The 19,980-nt window shown below is 37.0% G+C and overlaps 1 protein-coding gene across 2 annotated transcripts in view; it reads left to right on the forward strand.

Moving 5' to 3' along the window:
• The first annotated feature begins 4,571 nt into the window (after positions 1–4,571).
• The window catches only part of itga6a (integrin, alpha 6a), a 36,782-nt gene continuing 21,373 nt past the window's right edge, over positions 4,572–19,980 (forward strand). For both annotated transcript variants that reach the window (XM_073845488.1, XM_073845489.1), the window contains exon 1: positions 4,572–4,828. In XM_073845488.1, coding sequence (XP_073701589.1) covers positions 4,647–4,828 — 182 coding nt within the window. In that variant the 5' untranslated portion in view covers positions 4,572–4,646. The remainder of the gene's footprint in view (positions 4,829–19,980) is intronic.

Here is a 19,980-nt window from a genome sequence, read left to right on the forward strand (position 1 = left end):
TCAATGTGGATTCAACCATACTTATAAGCAAAAATTACTCAAGATAAACTAACATTTGCTGTTGTTCTTTTTATATTGCTGAAAAGTGTTGAACTGTCTTCTATGTTCTACTGTAAAGCCTGAGGCTTTCACTGCAAAAAATGTTTTTCTTACTTAGATTTTTTGTCTTGTTTCCAGCCAAAATATCTAAATTAAGAAGGATTTTCTAGACGAGTAAAAATTATTGTCTTGTTTTAAGAAAAAAAAAAAAAGTCAAAATTAAATTAAGTGAGTTTTTGCTTAGAGCAAGGAAAATAAATTAAGTGCTTAGAGCAAGGAAAATAATCTACCAATGGGGTAAGCAAAAATATCTTATTTCAAACAGAAAACAAGATTTTTTTTCTTTTTTTTACTCATCTAAAAAGTGTTTTAAAAAAAAAAATGAAAAAAAATTTAAGTGTTTAAATTTGCCCAAAATTAAACATTTTATATGAAAAACAAACAAGCAAGCCTTTCCCAGTTTTTAAAAAAGTAGCGCAAAAGTATAACACATTACTTTCAATAAAAAAGTAACTAAGTAACATAATTACTTACTTTTTTAGGTAGTAATGCATTATTGTAATGTATTCATTTATCAACACTGGTCCTCAATGGCCTCACACAGCATTGGTAAACAAACCAACTGTTATGTGTCTTTAATAATTATCTCCAAGTTTTAGTTAATGCTGATCATCATAAATAATGTTTAATCCTCTTTTGAAAGACGTAATTCATGTTTACAGACATTTTGAGTTAATGTGTACCAATATAGTTCATCATTCGATGCAATCAAGATATAAAAAGAACAAACCTTCAAATTATTAGATGAGTGTTTCTTCTTGTAAAGTGTTTTGCTGTGAATGTTCCATGTTTGCTGTACCACAGCTATGATGTGAAATTCCCATCCCGTCACTTTTTCTGGCAGGGTCAAATTATCAGCATAGGTCACATTGGTGGTCTCCAGTCTTTTGTCATGTTGAGAGACTGTAAGTGCCCACAGAGTGAATCAGACACAGCAGTGCCATTCACATTCTTCCTGCTTCCTGTGCTATCAGACAAGAGTGTGGGCTGACGAGTCACCCTGCACACATGTGCCCTGCCATTCAAGGCTTAGATGACTCTGCTATGACTTTCATCTGCATGACTTTCTCTTTTTCTGCTGTGAGATTCAGGAAGCATTAGATAATTTGGCATTCCTTAAAGCTGTGCGTTTCAGAGAGATACGGGCTGGCAGTGAACAGTTTTTAAACTTTAAGGTCGTGCCAAGCCCCAATAATGTCACAATTTGAGTACAGGAAGGATGCAAAAACTTTCCACCCTTAAGAGAAAATATCATAATTCACACCCTTTCTGTACTGACGTTTTTGGCTTTGATCAACACTTAAAGGATAACTATCGCCAAAATGCAACCTGGGCTGTTTTGTTTTACTGTAAACGAGACAAACTTATATCTAAAAGCATAATTACGACAAACGAGCCGTTTTTGAGATTGACTGTGATTTCGTTTTGTGGTCAATGGCCGGTGAATGGGAGTACTAGGGGCATACAAAACAACAAATTAGCCGTGCATTTATATGGAAATATGCTTTAGGAGCTATCCATCTTTACTCTCCTCGCATTCGGAGATCGACACCTCTTGACTGGCAAGACGGCCGTGAGCGGAAACCCAAACAGTGAAAGTGAGTTGTTCAAAACCGTTGTTTTTAGTAAACTCTGTGTACACAAACAATGTTCTCAATGCTGGAGTTCATGTGTAGAGACCCAGGCGATACTTCGAGCAAAGATTCATGGTGTGTCGAGCCTTCTTAGTGTTGTAAAAATATCGATTTTGATGCGCTCAAAGTAATGCCCCTAGTACTCCCATTCACCGGCCATTGACCACAAAACGAAATCACGGTCAATCTCAAAAACGGCTCGTTTGTCGTAATTATGCTTTTAGATATATGTTTGTCTCGTTTACAGTAAAAAAAACAGCCCAGGTTGCATTTTGGCAATAGTTATCCTTTAAGAATTCTGATGGCTAATAAACTAAATTTGACTATGTACTGATCCTGTTAATATACTGTAGCAAAAGGACATATGCAAAGAGGATCGCACAGGGAAAACTTCATCTCTTCATCACCCAGCAAACCACATGTCTTAACCGCATGAGGATCCTAACATATTGATCAGTAGAGGTGAAGCCATTGTTTTTCAGTCATGGATGACGGTTATTAATTTCCAGAAGGAGACCATTTACGGTAATACTCTTTGTGGTAAAATGATGATGATGATGCACTTTATGCACCAGCCCAGATGAGTACTGATGACTGCTTACTGTGTGTCTGTATCTGTGAGTGTACGTGATCTCATGTTGTTTCATTTCCAGGAAGAGTTTTTCCAAATAAAAATATTCTAATCTACACAGGTTAAGTGCAGCATCACAGACTAATGAGATTTTAGTGGTGGATAAGCAAATACATTCAAACTATAATTAAGTTAGTATGTACTCCCTGCCAATATGTTTACAGATATAAAGCAAAATTGAGGATTTAAATGGCATTTTTTGCAATTACATACTACATCCATAATGGTCTGCCTGTGATTTATGATTTTAGATAAACAGTCCCGAGAGCCTGGATATATTAGCTTATATTTTTCTAATATTTTAATGCAACTGGATATAGTTAATTATTGCATTTTGCATCAACTGTGTGCTGGTTTATCAGGATCATATTATTTGCTTCACACTTCACAACTGACAGTCCATATGGACAGTGCGGGATCAATGTTTCTCTCGGTCTGACACAAGCGCAGCTTACATTTCAGCCATATCAGTGACCGCTGTGTCCTTAAATCTAAAAATCATTTATATGCGTTAGATTAACAGCCCTCTACGGTGCAAGCATAAAATTCCATGCAACAAGACGAGAATGCTTCCATTAGCTTAATCAAATAAACTGTACACTGCTATGCAGTCGCATAGTAAACTGATTTTGTCAAAAACTTTGTTAGATTCAAAAGTGCAGATTTTACAAATTTAAGTTATGAAAATCTATAACGATACTGATGATTTTGCTGTATGCATATTTAGTAAACTGGCACTGTCTCAAATGGCAGCCTTAGCTATGTGGTCCTTTTCCAAGTCTACACTTTTGTGGCATAATAGCAAATAGGCCCTGTCCCAAATGGCACTCTAAGCCTTTTCGGTCTTCCTCCAGCTGCAAACTTTAGTGATGTAATGCTGCTTTGGATGTCAATTAGACATTCTGATCAGATTCGGGCTCAGGAGAATTGCACATTGAGGGCACAAAATGAACACTCGTGATTACCCTTCTAAAAACTAAAATGATGAATGGGACACCCTACAGCAGGGTTGGGGTCAATTCAGGAATGAACTCAACAATTCCAATTCAAAGAAGGAAATGGAATTGGAATTGAACAACAATTACAGAAAACAGAGTTGGAATTGAATTGGAATTACAGTAAGTGGAATTCAATTCAGGGAAATTCCACTGAATTCCGTTTATTGCTGTTTCTGAGCCTTTATTTGTGATTGCATTTAGAGACATACATTTGAACTTTATTTATGATGCTTTACAAATTCCAAGTAATGTATGAAATAGAGTTGATTAAATGCAAGTAAATCAAAATGAGAACTGTACATTATGAATTAATAATTGAATGACAGTGGTGATGAGTTTCTGGATGTACTATACATTCAGAATATGATTAGCACATAATGTATGTCTTAACTCACAAAAAAATTAATAATTTCATTCACTTTTTATTGCATCGAATTATCATCATTTCCTGAAATTTGGCATGTGAAATTATCATGCTTAACATACTAAACATACAGTACTTTGTATTTCTTTTATATGTTTGTTGTTTATGTGATTTACAATATTTAATGTACTATAAGCTATTAAGCAAATCAAGTCAAATTATTTTATTTAGCAATTCAAGTGGAATTTAGTGGAATTTATTTGATTTCAATTCTGTTTCCTGACATTCCAGTTCAATTCCAATTCCATTTCCTGTCAACTGTAAATTTTATGGGTCTGGCTTCTGGTCTCATCCACTTCCAGCTATTTTTAGTTGCACAAAACAGCTTGTTTTGCTGCTTGGTATTGCAGATTGGGGTGTCTTACAATATTATTTTAATGTATTATCCTAATTATGAACACATTGGTTTGTAGTGCAAACAGTTTTATCATTTACTGCATGTTGTCATTCTTATATGGTATTATATTTTTAATTTCGTAATGTATTTTGTAATTTAATTATCTTAAAATATAATTATTTTTTTAAGAATACCCATAATGTATCAGTTCACTCATTCCGCTTATGAATATTAACCCGACAATAGATTCAAGCACTTTGAAGACACAGTGTCCATGAATTACAGCCGTTTGGATGGGGTGAGACCGGGTGAGACTCATCCATCTCTCAATAGTGACGTAGGGCACCGAGGGGACAGGAGAGAGAGAGGAGGGGCGACGGGTCTCTCTCTCTCTCTCTCTCTCTCTCTCTCTCTCTCTCTTATTGAGCGCAGTGCAGTGAGGATTACAGCTCCTGTCCTCTCAGTGCAGCGGGAACTACCGCAAACAAGGGCTATATTCATACAAGCATATTAATTACAGGCAATGGAGCTCTTTGAGGTGGGGCTCTCTCTGAACTTGTGCATTTTTTCGCTGCTCTTATGTTCTTCTGCAAGTGCATTTAACCTGGACACGCAAAACGTCCTTAGGAAGAATGGTCAACCGGGCAGCCTCTTTGGATTCTCTCTCGCCTTGCACCGGCAGCTCCAGCCTAATGATAAAAGAATGTGAGTAGAATCAGTTATTGCACATCATTGCGATTAATCGAGATAACTGACTGATCGGGAATCTGATCAGATGCGCTCCAGACCCCTTTCGTCTGATCTTCCGTTCATCCTGCACCTGTGCCCCGTTCCTTTTTTAAACAGTTATGTTACCTCTAACTCCTCTATATGAACAGGAAACGATGCGATTGAAAATCTAATTGTTTATGAAGAAGTAAATATCTCTTTCTGAATGGTGAAATGTTAGTGATTGTATATCCGAATGGTGATTAGTGCATTAATCGTCCAGCACTCATCAGTATTGAGCTGCGGCATGTGGGGGAAGGCATGCTGCTTGAAGAGGCTGCTGCTTACTTACAGACAACTTAACAATACCCAACGTGATGCGACAAGTCACCAAAGGACAATGGCTTTTCACACTGAAAGAATTCAAAAAGCAATATCACAAAGTCCGATCTTCAACGTTCTTCAGTGATTATTTTTAGCACTTCAGATTCAGCAATTTGCCTACCATAAGGAATAATTTTTGCCTGTGCATGGCTCTTGAGTTGATTATATGGCTATTTGAAGATTTAAAAAGTTTTTGAAAAGTTCCAAACATCAGTATAACGAATTAACCTTATTTTTTTTTAGTTTTTGTAGTTGGTGCTGTTTTGTCTAAACCACATCCAGTGATTGGAAGTACCGTTTTGGTTTCCTCAAAAACCTTTCAGAGAATAGTTCTTACAGGCATTTTAATAATCTTCCACTCTTGTGGAATGGAAAGGTTCTATGCATGTTAAACATTCTTTATGGAACCATCCACGGCAATAAAGAATGTGTATGTGGCAGAAGTCTTTTAAAATATTGATTTATTATGCATACAAGCTTGTCTTTCAACTTTTTTGTTGCGTTGTTTTGTTTTTAATAGTCAGGTTGGTCATTTGGTTTTCAGCTCAGTCCTTAAACCTTTCTCTCAGATCTGTTCTCCGCCTGGTTCAATTAAGGTTGGGATGCTATGGTCCAAGGCTGTAAAACATCTGTTATGATAGGGCACTAACACAGTAACTTAGGGCTCCTTCTTGAACTAGTTTGAACACACTCAGATTGTAACTATTTAACACTTTGGCGACTTGGTGATTTGGCATGAATTTGTACAATCTTATGCCCCATTGATGGTTTACAGGTGGTCTTTCATCCTTAATTTTTTACTAAAAATCATAAATTTTTCTACAAATTCATACAAAATGGCCACCTACACTCTTAAAACTAAAGGTGCTTTAAAAGGTTCTTCAAGCGATGCCATAGAAGAACCATTTTTGGTTCCACAAAGAACCATTCAGTCAAAGGTTCTTTAAAGAACCATCTCTTTCTTACCTTTTAATAATCTGAAGAACTTCTTTTGCCACAAAGAACCTTTTGTGAAGGTTGTTTAGGGTTCTTTATGGAACAAAAAGAGGTTATTCTATGGCGTTGTGAAGAACCTTTATTTTTAAGAGTGTAGTAAAAAAAAGCTGTTTTCTCAGATCCTTTTATCGTCAAATAACAACCTCCTTAACTTAGTCCAGTTGGTCATCCAACCTAGATTTAAGATGGAAGAAATGCATGGCTGAAAAGATTGTAGATTTGCAATTAACGAAAATGCTGAATGATTTACTTAGAGTGTGAGGGGGGTCACTGGCTAAATAGAACACACAGGCATTTTCTGTGTGTGTCTGTTTGTTCATTTGTGAGTGTGTTTAAACAGTTGTGTGAAATGAACAAGTGTGAGTTTTCTTGTGTGTGTGCTGAAAGACACCTGTTTACAGCATCTATGGTGCCATGAAAATGTGTAGCACCTGTGACCAGTCTTGTCTCTCTGTCTGTCTGTTTGCCTTCCTCTTGATGTGTATCTAGGCCTTTTCATATTTATTTCCAGTCTTGTGTGAATTTTGTTGATTGTTGTGGGGTTAGTGGATTGCGTGAACAACGCATGTGAATCAGGGCTGGGGCTCAATCTTTGGGTGTTTGCCACACTCTTAAAAATAAAAAATCCAAAGGGGTGTTTTTGTGGTTATGCCATAGAATAACCATTTTGGTTCCCCAAGAACCTTTCAGTGAACAGTTCTTAAAAGGACCATTTTAAAAATCAAAAGAACCTTTTTCCACTATAAAGAACCTTTTCTGCATTTGAAAGGTTCCATGCATGTTCAAGGTTCTTCATGGAACCACTGATGCCAATAAAGAAGTTGAGAGTTTCTATACTTATTTAGAATACTGTTTAGCCTGTTTTGATCAACACATTGGCTGCTTGGGATTCTTCAGCAGTTTGCTGGCATTTTCTCTGTTTACCCCGAAAGAGGATCAGTTCTGTGAGGTTAAGGTTAGGTACACAGAGGAGTCTACCAAGGACAGGAAATGAAGGAATATGTTTCAGACAGTCTTATTGCTTCAATTCCACTATTATTATGAAAACATGTTTTGCAACGTACAACAGTTTGAGTTGTGTCTCGTTCCGTACCACCAGAGCTAAACTCTGGTGGTACGACCGCAGAGGGCTCTGGGTGTTGAAAGCCCATTTGTGCTGCATGACTGCATTTCCCTTAGTCAGTGCTGGAGCAGATTTCACATGGGTTTAGAGATCTGCGTTAAAAGATACACTTTTTTAATAACAAGATGATTTTGGACAGAATGACAGTGTGAATTAGAAATATCAGGCTTTGCGTACTTGCTGGTTGTGTGAGTACAAACTTATGTCTGTGGAACTCCTACACTCTTCAAAAAAAAAAGTGCTTCACAATGCCATAGAAGAACCTTTTTTTTCTAAATGGTTCCATAAAGAACCTTTAACATCTAAAGAACCTTTTCTGTTTCACAACAGGTTCTTTGCGATCAGATTATAAAATGGTAAGAAGGTTCTTTAAAGAACCTTTGACTTAATGGTTCTTTGTGAAACCCAAAATGGTCCTTCTATGGCATCACTGTGAAGAGCCTTTTAAACCAACTTTATTTTTAAGAGTGTAGCAGATGCCTTACAAGTAGGGTAGATTTTAGTAGCTTCTTCTGAGTGCCACACAAAAGCTCTTCCTTCCTGTCATTCTTATAACTTCCTGGGGTGTGAAAACGACCACTGCTCATCTACTCTTAGAATAATCTATTAGAAGGAAGCCACACAATCCCCTAGAACAAAACCAAACAAACAACCAAAAAAACACGTCTCTGATGCTGAGTGCCCAGAGCGCTTGATGAACAGGTTGGCATTTGTTTACACTGGAACAGGAGAAATCAGGGAATATGTACACCAGGCCATCTGTGCTCATGTAACTTGAGAGATAGATCGCTAGAGGCCCCTTTTCTTTCTTTTCTTTGTGAGAATGATGGCTACTAGTTGTGTGAATATGTTGGTCTCCTCAGGTGTGTGTAGATTTTCAGCCCTGGAGACTTCAGTGATTTTTATTTTTGTAACAAAACTGTTTCATTGTTTACATCACTCCACAGATGAATAAAAAATCTTTTGCTTTTTATTTGTGGTTGCACCAAAATTTTAATTTTGGGCTGACACCCAAACTGAAACTAGTTCCACAAGGCTAAAGTAGCAGATTTTTTGCATAATGCAAGCACATATGTGACCCTGGACCACAAAACCAGTCTTAAGTCGCTGGGGTATATTTGTAGCAATAGCCAAAAATACATTGTTTGGGTCAAAATTTTTGATTTTTCTTTTATGCCAAAAATCATTAGGAAATTAAGTAAAGATCATGTCTATGAAGATTTTTTGTAAGATTCTTACTGTAAATATATCAAAATGTAATTTTTGATTAGTAATATGCATTGTTAAGAACCTATTTTCGGACAACTTTAAAGGTGATTTTCTCAGTATTTTGATTTTTTTGCACCCTCAGATTCCTAATTTTCAAATAAATGTATCTCGGCCAAATATTGTCCTATCCTAACAAACCATGCATCAACAGAAAGCTTATTTATTGAGCTTTCAAATTATGTATGCATCTCAGTTTTGTAAAATTTAACCTTATGACTGGTTTTGTGGTCCAGGGTCACATATGTGACCCTGGACTACAAAACCAGTCATAATGGTAATTTTTTTTAAATTGAGATGTATATGATTTATACAAAAAGCTTTCAATTGATGTATGGTTTGTTAGGATAGGACAATATTTGGCTGACATAGAACTGTTTGAAAATCTGGAGGGTGCAAAAAATATTGAGAAAATCACCTTTGAAGTTGTCCAAATGAAGTTCTTAGCAATGCATATTACTAATCAAAAATTTTTGATATATTTACGGTAGGAAATTTACAAAATATCTTCATTTGAACATGGTCTTTAATTAATATCCTAATGATTTTTGTCATGAAAGAAAAATCTTTAATTTTGACCCAGTGTATTATTGGCTATTGCTACAAATATACCTGTGCTACTTACGATTGGTTTTGTGGTCCAGGGTCACATATGTAGCTTGCAATGATGGAATGCTACTCTCTCAGTGTAAGACAATTGTATCTATGCAATCTGTTCTAGAATGAGAAAATGCACTGTACTGTACATTTCAATGCACTTCAATGAGAAGTGACTTTCCACTTGTGTTAGACCACACATCAGAGCAGCTGCATGGGTCTCATCAACTGGAACATGTGCCAAATAGGTGTGAAAGAGCAGGCAAGATACAACAGTCAAGGTATTGCATTAAATATCATGCATTAATAAACATCTGGACCACAACCCTTTATATATACGCCACATTTTTTCTGTGTTTTCATGTAATCCCAGACGGATTCAGTGATGGTGAGGTCAAATCTCTGTGTGGACCATACCATCTGGTGTTGACTCTGGATTTGGAAATGTAAACTGAGGGTTTTTTATACTGGCAAACTAAAGCAAAGGATAAATGTTTTTGGTGAACAAATTGGGTCCAGCTTATATGTAGTATATAATGTAGATAAATAATTGCACTATTCAAGTTAGAGATGCTTAAGTAAAAAATGTAATTGGAAATGGTTGTTTGCCTGTACAATGTAAGAAAACAGTTGCACTTTAAAAGCGCATATACATTTTTTTCATTTACATTTAGTCATTTAGCAGATATTTTCACCAAAGCGACTTACAAATGAGGACAATAGAAGCAATCAAAAACAAAAGAGCAATAAAATGCAAATGCTATGACAAGTCTCAGTTAGCCTTTTTAGCCTTATAGTTAGTTTTTTTTAATTATATAATAAATAAAAAGAAAACAAATAGATAGAATAGAATAGAAAAATAATAGAAAAAGCTAGTGTTAGAGGCCTTTTAACAAAAAAAACAAAAAAAAAGTTAGAAAACAAATATAGTGCAAGTCTTAAAGGGTCAAGTTTTTTTTAACAAAACACAAAAAAATGTAAAATATAATTAGAATAGAGAGTGGTAAAGTAAGAGGGCCAAATAAAAATGGAATTAATATTCAATGAAATTAATATTAAATTGAATTAAATATTTATTAAATTAATTTGATTTATTGTCCTACCTGCCTACACTCTAAAAAATGCTGGATTGTTTTAACACAACTTTGTGTAAAATATGGACTAATCCAGCTGTTGGGTTACATTTTTTTCATCAAATTTTTAACCTAAAAATTGGGTTAGTCCATATTTGACCCAAAGTTGAGTAGAAACAACTCAGCATTTTTCAAAGTGTAGCCAATTAATTGAGTAAACACTCTTAAAATTAAAGGTGCTTCACAATGCCATAGAAGAACGTTTTTGTCTAAATGGTTCCGTAAAGAACCTTTAACATCTTAAGAACCTTTCTGTTTTACAAAATGTTCTTTGTGCCAAATAAGGTTCTTCAGATTATAAAAAAGTAAGCAAGAAATGGTTCTTTAAAGAACTTTTGACTGAATGGTTCTTTGTGGAACCAAAAATGGTTCTTCTATGGCATCGCTTGAAGAACCTTTTGAAGCATCTTTATTTTTAAGAGTGTAGTGATGCATCTCTACTTTAAACAAATACATCAAACCCCAAACATGAACACAAACACCCCAACAAAGCCCACCCTAATGCAACACACACGCGTAACACCTCACAAGAAAATCCAATTTAACCAACCACTCCCATCACAACCCAACACACACCTCACACCACAGTGCAAAACTCAACACAAAAAGCCTCGCACAATCAAGCTTTGTCAGTGTAGATCATCTCAAACAACTGGAGCGAATGCACTGCTGGATCATTTGAACAAAGACAAATTTCTAAAACAGTTGCACTGCAGCTTGTGATTATGAACTCTGTATGAGCAGTGTTTGAAACACACAACAGCTGCTGCAGCTTTGGCACGGATGCTTTTGGACTGTGTAACACTTTGAGAATTAGCGAAAGGTTATGGCTGTGGTACATTTTCTAATGGAAAGATGAAAACGTCTGCATGACTAAAGTGATGAGCACAGACAGCTGAGTCAAGTCATTTTTTTCCCTTCAGTGATGAAGCAGCAATCTGAAACAGGTATTAGCTGAATCATTGGATGAGGGTGTGCGTGGGATAAATATATTTACAGTAAGACTGTAAAAATTTGACAGCTGGTAGAGATTCTACTGCAGTATACCCTTACAAAAAAGAAGTTTATTCAAGTGTGTAATTAGTATACTTCCTTTAAACTAAAAATAGGAAAGTCTACTCAGAAATGTGCTTATATACTTCTCATAAATATACTTAAAATGACATTTAAGTATACTTGATTTATACTTAGAAAAAGTCTAAATATATTTGAGCTATACTTGTGCTCTGAGAATCTGTGTTTTCATTGTTATACGTTAGGGACGCTATTACACATTTCTGTACAGAATTTCCAAAACACAAGTGAAGAAGAAACCGAAACAACAGATGCTTCCACATGTAATCTAACACAATCGTCAGGCGTAAAACAGTATCAAAACCATAGATATGTAAAACTGTGTAACGTTATGGAATAAAATGTCGACCCATGAAGAGGTAATAATGACTGTCAAGCTTTTGGGTGTTGATCAACTTTTACGTTTTGATTGTCATGAATAGTCTTTTTTTTAGCTTTTTGTTCAAAATGTTGTTTATTTATGTATTTTTTATTTCATGAAAATTACATTCAAGTGTTTATAAAAAAAGAATGCATGAAGCTAGAATAAAATGGTTTTGTTTACAAGTATACTTAATAAAATTTACTTGAAGTATACTTCAGTTTTAAAAATTGATAATTGTTCATAGAAGATTTTGGTCAAACTTCCTATGCTTACACTGGAGTGTAAGCAAAAGATGGCAAAAGTGGCAAAATAAGTTTCCCTGCAGAGGTGAAGCAACTGTACAGTGTGTAAGTGACAGATTGCAGCCAGCTGCAACCAGCTGTGGGTATAAAGAGTAAAAACACACACTCTGGCACTGTCAGTTTACTCTTGTTAATTATAACTGCTGTAGTTTGTCTAAATATGTGAACTCAAACACAAAAACAGAAGTCAGTTTTCATATTCTGACAATATAATTAAATAAAATAAATAAACTAATAGTTTTAACAACTACATGGATTTAAAATGTAGATTTGGAATTAGTATTAACGTTTATACAAATAAGCCTGTTTAGATGATCGAGTGAAGATAGATATGCGTTCTGGACATTCAAACAAAGCTTTCGAGAAGTCATTGCTTGTAAGGGAATTTTGCTCAGCCTTTAAACCTGGTGACCCTGATTAAATAAACCCTCTTACTGTCAACAATGACATGCTTAGACTAATCAAACTCAATTTTTTCTCAGAACAATGAATTGCCTTTCATGTCTGAAAATAAGACGGCAACATTCTGTGACTTTTTAAGTTGAATGCTGTTTTCCCATCATTTCTATAATGTGATCTTTTGTCCTTCCTTATGTTGGTTGGAAACAGGGAGTGTCAGATTGACTAGCCACATTCTCCACATTCAACTTTAATGATTTGTCTCAGTCATTAGTCACCCAGTCCAATAATCACCCAAGGCCAGTCGCCTCAACCCTTTTTGTGATTCTGAAGATTAAGATGCAAATACCCAATAACAATAGCAAAACAATAGCATGCTGACTTCATTAACTCCCTCAGCCAGCCTAAACACAACAAAGGAACAATCTATCAAAATCCCAAGAAAGTTTTACTGTGATAATAATAGTATAAAAGTATGGTAACCCTAACTAACTACAAACCATAAATAAACTGCCTTCATGGATGCACATCAATGAAGGCCAAAAGACATTTTTTACATGATGGTGGCCACTGTCAGGGAACATTGATTTTAAAAGCAATGCATTACAATATTGAGTTACTCCATAAAAAAAAATAAAAATAAATTCTGTTACTTACAGTTGAAGTCAAAAGTTTACAAACCCCTTTCAGAATCTGCAAAATGTTAATTATTTTACCAAAATACGAAGGATCATACTAAATGCATGTTATTGTTTATTTTGGACTGACTTGAATAAGATATTTCACATAAAAGATGTAAGGTTCAAATGCTCACTGATGCTCCAGAAAGGAAAAACAATGCATTAAGAACCGGGGGGTATAATAACTCTTAATGCATCGTGTTTCCTCCTGGAGCATCAGTGAGTGTTTGAACCTTCTGTAATAGTTGCAGAGAGTCCCTCAGTTGTCCTCGGTATGAAAAGATGGATCTCAAAATCATACAGTCATTGTTGAAAAGGGTCAAATACACAAAAACGCTGAAAAACAAAAGCTGTGGGACCTGAAGGATTTTTCTGAAGAGCAGCGGGCAGTTTAACTGTTCAGGACAAACAAGAGACTTATGAATAACTATCACTAAACAAAAAAACCACAGCTATAAATAATTCAGGTATAAAATAACATACATTTTGAAAGATCCTTCTTATTTTAGCAAAATAATTAACATTTTGCAGTTTCTCAAAGGGGGATGCAAACTTTTGACCTCAACTGTAGTTACTTTTTATGCGAAGTAATGTGTTACATTACTTTTGCGTTATTTTTGGCAAATGTAAAAAGCCCTTTCACACCAAAAGTGAAAAGATCATGCCTCAGGCTAAAGGAAATTTAATTATCAAATGTTTATTGTAGAGGCAACAAGGGTTATTTTTATTTGAAAAAGTAACTCAGTAAATTAAATAGTAATTTGTTACTTTACTAGTTACTTGAAAAAAGTAATCTGATTGTAACTAGGTTTATTTGTAATGCATTACTCCCAAAATGGGGCCAGATTTACTAACAGCTTGTGCCAGCACAAACCGTCTTTTGGCATTAAAATAGTACTGTCAGGATTTGCTAGACATGCAGTAAAGAAATAGCGCTGAAAGGCATGGAATATGCATTTGTAGGAGTTTCCCTTTCAGACGCAAAATTTATGGGAGACAAGTATTTAAATGAATCACACAATGCGATTTACTAACATCAAATTTCTGGTATTTGCGCCATTATTTAACACCCAAAAAAAGTCTGTTAATAAATCACACTCAGAATTTTCCCCTCCCATCTGCACTTTTATTTCACTCTAACGCTAATTTGCCCTGTTTAGTAAATCTGGCACATGGTGGTACATTTTGTATGATATTTTCATCTCAAATTTAAGTCTCATAGGTGGTTGTGGACATTAATGATATAAAAATATGAGTGACAATGCCTATTATCCCATGATTACAATGAAACATTTCATTCATCTGTATGGTTGAGTGTCCCAGTATAGTAAGCCACTGGTGGTCTCCTGTGTTCCCACAGCCAGCCTACATGCTGATTTGAATAGACTCACCATGGAAAGTAGATTAAGGGGCACTGGGTGCACAGATGAAACGCTGATGAAACCTCTCAACACCATAATGGCTGGCCTGTTTCCCATGTAGAGAGCATAGTGTTGAGCACTAAAAATCCAGCTCTGGCATGCCATTCCCAGTGTTGTCCATCAGATATGTGTTGAATTTCCCAACTATGATTGAGGGGTGCTGTGGTCCTGGAGCCTTCCAACCATTACTGTCCACCTGCCACATCTTCGTGGGAATGGACTCCAAATGTTTGCTGTTACTCAACATAGAGTAAAAGATTAAAGACTAAGATTAACAACATAGATTAATTTTCTCATTGGAAAAATGTGCCTCGTACCAAAAAGCCCACTGTACATACAATTCACTGCAGTAATTTCTAGCACAATAATATGTAATGACCTCAATACAATATTTTAGTGCAAGATTGGCATAATGCATTTTTTTTAGATCAAATAACCAGCTCCAAATGTACAGCTTTACTGCTTTGAATGTGTGTTTATTTTATGTTTGCTTTTGTCAACATTATCGGTTATAGATTTAGGGTAGGTGGTACACAGGGTTGCCAGGTTTTCACAACAAATCCCACCCAATTTCTGCCCAAAAGTAGCCAAATCACATTTTGAGTGGGGTCCCGGTAAAAATCGCATTCTGTACATGTTTTTTTGGTATTTTATGGGCTAAATATCACGTTACTGGGGTCGCTTCAACCCGCGGACATGAAAAACAACCTGTGGCAACAGTGTTAAAGTAGCCCAATTCTGTGGGAAATCCTCAGATTTGGCAACACTGGTGGCACATTAATTTCAAATGCAATAGAGCATAAACTATTTAGTGCCATATTTAGTGGATTTAATTTCCAAACTACTGTAATACGAACAGCAACCAATGAAATAAAATGTTGTTCATGGGACGGATGTTTCACTTTAAATGTGTCCTGAACAGTGTTGGGGAAAGTTACCTTTAAAAGCAATGCATTATCCGTATTGAAAAAAAAAACAGCATATGCTGGTCTTAATGCTGGTTTAGATGAGACCCAAGCCAAGCTTAGATGAGAAAAAGTAATGCAAAAGTAATATAATGCATTCATTTCCATAAAAAAACTAACTAAAAGTAATGCAATTACTTAGCAACTTTTTTCTATGGAGTAACTCAAGTCTGTCCCTGTTGAAAATCAGCATATGCTGGTTAGGGAGGTTTTGTTGCTGCAATGCTTGTCCTTAGCTGGTTTAAGCAGGAGGGACCAGCTTAGGACCAGCGTAAACCAGCAAAGGACCAGCATAAACCAGCTAAGGACCAGCATAAACCAGCAAATGACCAGCATAAACCAGCTAAGGACCAGCATAAACCAGCAAATGACCAGCATAAACCAGCTAAGGACCAGCATAAACCAGCAAAGGACCAACATAAACCAGCTAAGGACCAGCATAAACCAGCTAAGGACCAGCATAAACCAGCAAAGGACCAACATAAACCAGCTAAGGACCAGCATAAACCAGCTAAGGACCAGCATAAACCAGCAAAGGACCAGCATAAACCAGCAAAGGACCAACATAAACCAGCTAAGGACCAGCATAAACCAGCAAATGACCAGCATAAACCAGCTAAGGACCAGCATAAACCAGCAAAGGACCAGCATAAACCAGCTAAGGACCAGCATAAACCAGCAAATGACCAGCATAAACCAGCTAAGGACCAGCATAAACCAGCAAATGACCAGCATAAACCAGCTTAAGACCAGCATAAACCAGCAAATGACCAGCATAAACCAGCTAAGGACCAGCATAAACCAGCAAATGACCAGCATAAACCAGCTAAGGACCAGCATAAACCAGCAAATGACCAGCATAAACCAGCTAAGGACCAGCATAAACCAGCAAATGACCAGCATAAACCAGCAAATGACCAGCATAAACCAGCTAAGGACCAGCATAAACCAGAAAATGACCAGCATAAACCAGCAAATGACCAGCATAAACCAGCAAATGACCAGCATAAACCAGCTAAGGACCAGCATAAACCAGCAAATGACCAGCATAAACCAGCTAAGGACCAGCATAAACCAGCAAATGACCAGCATAAACCAGCTAAGGACCAGCATAAACCAGCAAATGACCAGCATAAACCAGCTAAGGACCAGCATAAACCAGCAAATGACCAGCATAAACCAGCTAAGGACCAGCATAAACCAGCAAATGACCAGCATAAACCAGCTAAGGACCAGCATAAACCAGAAAATGACCAGCATAAACCAGCAAATGACCAGCATAAACCAGCTAAGGACCAGCATAAACCAGCAAATGACCAGCATAAACCAGCTAAGGACCAGCATAAACCAGCAAATGACCAGCATAAACCAGCTAAGGACCAGCATAAACCAGCAAATGACCAGCATAAACCAGCTAAGGACCAGCATAAACCAGAAAATGACCAGCATAAACCAGCTAAGGACCAGCATAAACCAGAAAATGACCAGCATAAACCAGCAAATGACCAGCATAAACCAGCTAAGGACCAGCATAAACCAGCAAATGACCAGCATAAACCAGCTAAGGACCAGCATAAACCAGCAAATGACCAGCATAAACCAGCTAAGGACCAGCATAAACCAGCAAATGACCAGCATAAACCAGCTAAGGACCAGCATAAACCAGCAAATGACCAGCATAAACCAGCTAAGGACCAGCATAAACCAGAAAATGACCAGCATAAACCAGCAAATGACCAGCATAAACCAGCTAAGGACCAGCATAAACCAGCAAATGACCAGCATAAACCAGCTAAGGACCAGCATAAACCAGCAAATGACCAGCATAAACCAGCTAAGGACCAGCATAAATCAGCAAATGACCAGCATAAACCAGCTAAGGACCAGCTTAAACCAGAAAATGACCAGCATAAACCAGCAAATGACCAGCATAAACCAGCTAAGGACCAGCATAAACCAGCAAATGACCAGCATAAACCAGCTAAGGACCAGCATAAACCAGCAAATGACCAGCATAAACCAGCTAAGGACCAGCATAAACCAGCAAATGACCAGCATAAACCAGCTAAGGACCAGCATAAACCAGAAAATGACCAGCATAAACCAGAATAAACCATCTTAAGACCAGCATAAACCAGCAAATGACCAGCATAAACCAGCTAAGGACCAGCATAAACCAGCAAATGACCAGCATAAACCAGCTAAGGACCAGCATAAACCAGCAAATGACCAGCATAAACCAGCTAAGGACCAGCATAAACCAGCAAATGACCAGCATAAACCAGCTAAGGACCAGCATAAACCAGAAAATGACCAGCATAAACCAGCAAATGACCAGCATAAACCAGCGAAGGACCAGCATAAACCAGCAAATGACCAGCATAAACCAGCTAAGGACCAGCATAAACCAGCAAATGACCAGCATAAACCAGCTAAGGACCAGCATAAACCAGCAAATGACCAGCATAAACCAGCTAAGGACCAGCATAAACCAGAAAATGACCAGCATAAACCAGCTAAGGACCAGCATAAACCAGCTAAGGACCAGCATAAACCAGAAAATGACCAGCATAAACCAGCAAATGACCAGCATAAACCAGCTAAGGACCAGCATAAACCAGCAAATGACCAGCATAAACCAGCTAAGGACCAGCATAAACCAGAAAATGACCAGCATAAACCAGCAAATGACCAGCATAAACCAGCAAATGACCAGCATAAACCAGCTAAGGACCAGCATAAACCAGCAAATGACCAGCATAAACCAGCTAAGGACCAGCATAAACCAGCAAATGACCAGCATAAACCAGCTAAGGACCAGCATAAACCAGCAAATGACCAGCATAAACCAGCTAAGGACCAGCATAAACCAGCAAATGACCAGCATAAACCAGCTAAGGACCAGCATAAACCAGCAAATGACCAGCATAAACCAGCAAATGACCAGCATAAACCAGCTAAGGACCAGCATAAACCAGCAAATGACCAGCATAAACCAGCTAAGGACCAGCATAAACCAGCAAATGACCAGCATAAACCAGCTAAGGACCAGCATAAACCAGCAAATGACCAGCATAAACCAGCTAAGGACCAGCATAAACCAGAAAATGACCAGCATAAACCAGCAAATGACCAGCATAAACCAGCTAAGGACCAGCATAAACCAGCAAATGACCAGCATAAACCAGCTAAGGACCAGCATGAACCAGCAAATGACCAGCATAAACCAGCTAAGGACCAGCATAAACCAGAAAATGACCAGCATAAACCAGCTAAGGACCAGCATAAACCAGAAAATGACCAGCATAAACCAGCAAATGACCAGCATAAACCAGCTAAGGACCAGCATAAACCAGCAAATGACCAGCATAAACCAGCTAAGGACCAGCATAAACCAGCAAATGACCAGCATAAACCAGCTAAGGACCAGCATAAACCAGCAAATGACCAGCATAAACCAGCTAAGGACCAGCATAAACCAGCAAATGACCAGCATAAACCAGCTAAGGACCAGCATAAACCAGCAAATGACCAGCATAAACCAGCTAAGGACCAGCATAAACCAGAAAATGACCAGCATAAACCAGCAAATGACCAGCATAAACCAGCTAAGGACCAGCATAAACCAGCTAAGGACCAGCATAAACCAGATAAGGACCAACACTGCAGCAACAAAACCTCCCTAACCTAAAATTTTTCAACAGGGACAGACTTGAGTTACTCCATAAAGAAGTTGCTAAGTAATTGCAATTACCTTAAGTTACTTTTTTATGGAAAGTAATAAATTACATTACTTTTGCATTACTTTTTCTCATCTAAGCTAGGCTTGCTTTTTTGTTTTTTTAATAACAAAAAACCCAAAAGTTATATTTTTGGCACTTGTAAAGGCCCTTTTACACCAAAAGTGAAATTAATAAGCCTCAGGCTGAAGGAAGTGCCTCTGCATCTCACTTCCAGTTTTTCTCAACATGGGACAGAAGAGGTATTAGTGAATAAATGGGAAAACAGTAACTTGTGTTACTTATTTGAAAAATTAATTCAGATATTTCAATATAAATTTCAAAGTAATACGTTACTTTACTAGTTACTTGAAAAAGTAATCTGATTGCAATAATTGTGTTATTTGTTATTATGTGTTATGTATGTGTAATTTCACCATAGGCACTTTTTTTGTGTGAGGCTGGGTTGTGTTTATTTATTTTTTAGGCATTTTGAACTACTTGATTCTGATTGATTATCAGCATCAATATTTTTGTATAATGAACTAAACTGATTACTTGACCTTAGTCAGAGGCAGCAATTCTGTGCATGGCTGATAATTTCATGGACATTCATGAGGACGTTTTTCAGATATTTTGTCTAGTAAAGTGAGGTCAGATACACACACACAAACACACACACACACACACACACACACACACACACACACACACACACACACACAC

This window comes from Garra rufa, chromosome 8, assembly GCF_049309525.1.
Source record: "Garra rufa chromosome 8, GarRuf1.0, whole genome shotgun sequence".
NCBI lineage: Eukaryota > Metazoa > Chordata > Actinopteri > Cypriniformes > Cyprinidae > Garra > Garra rufa.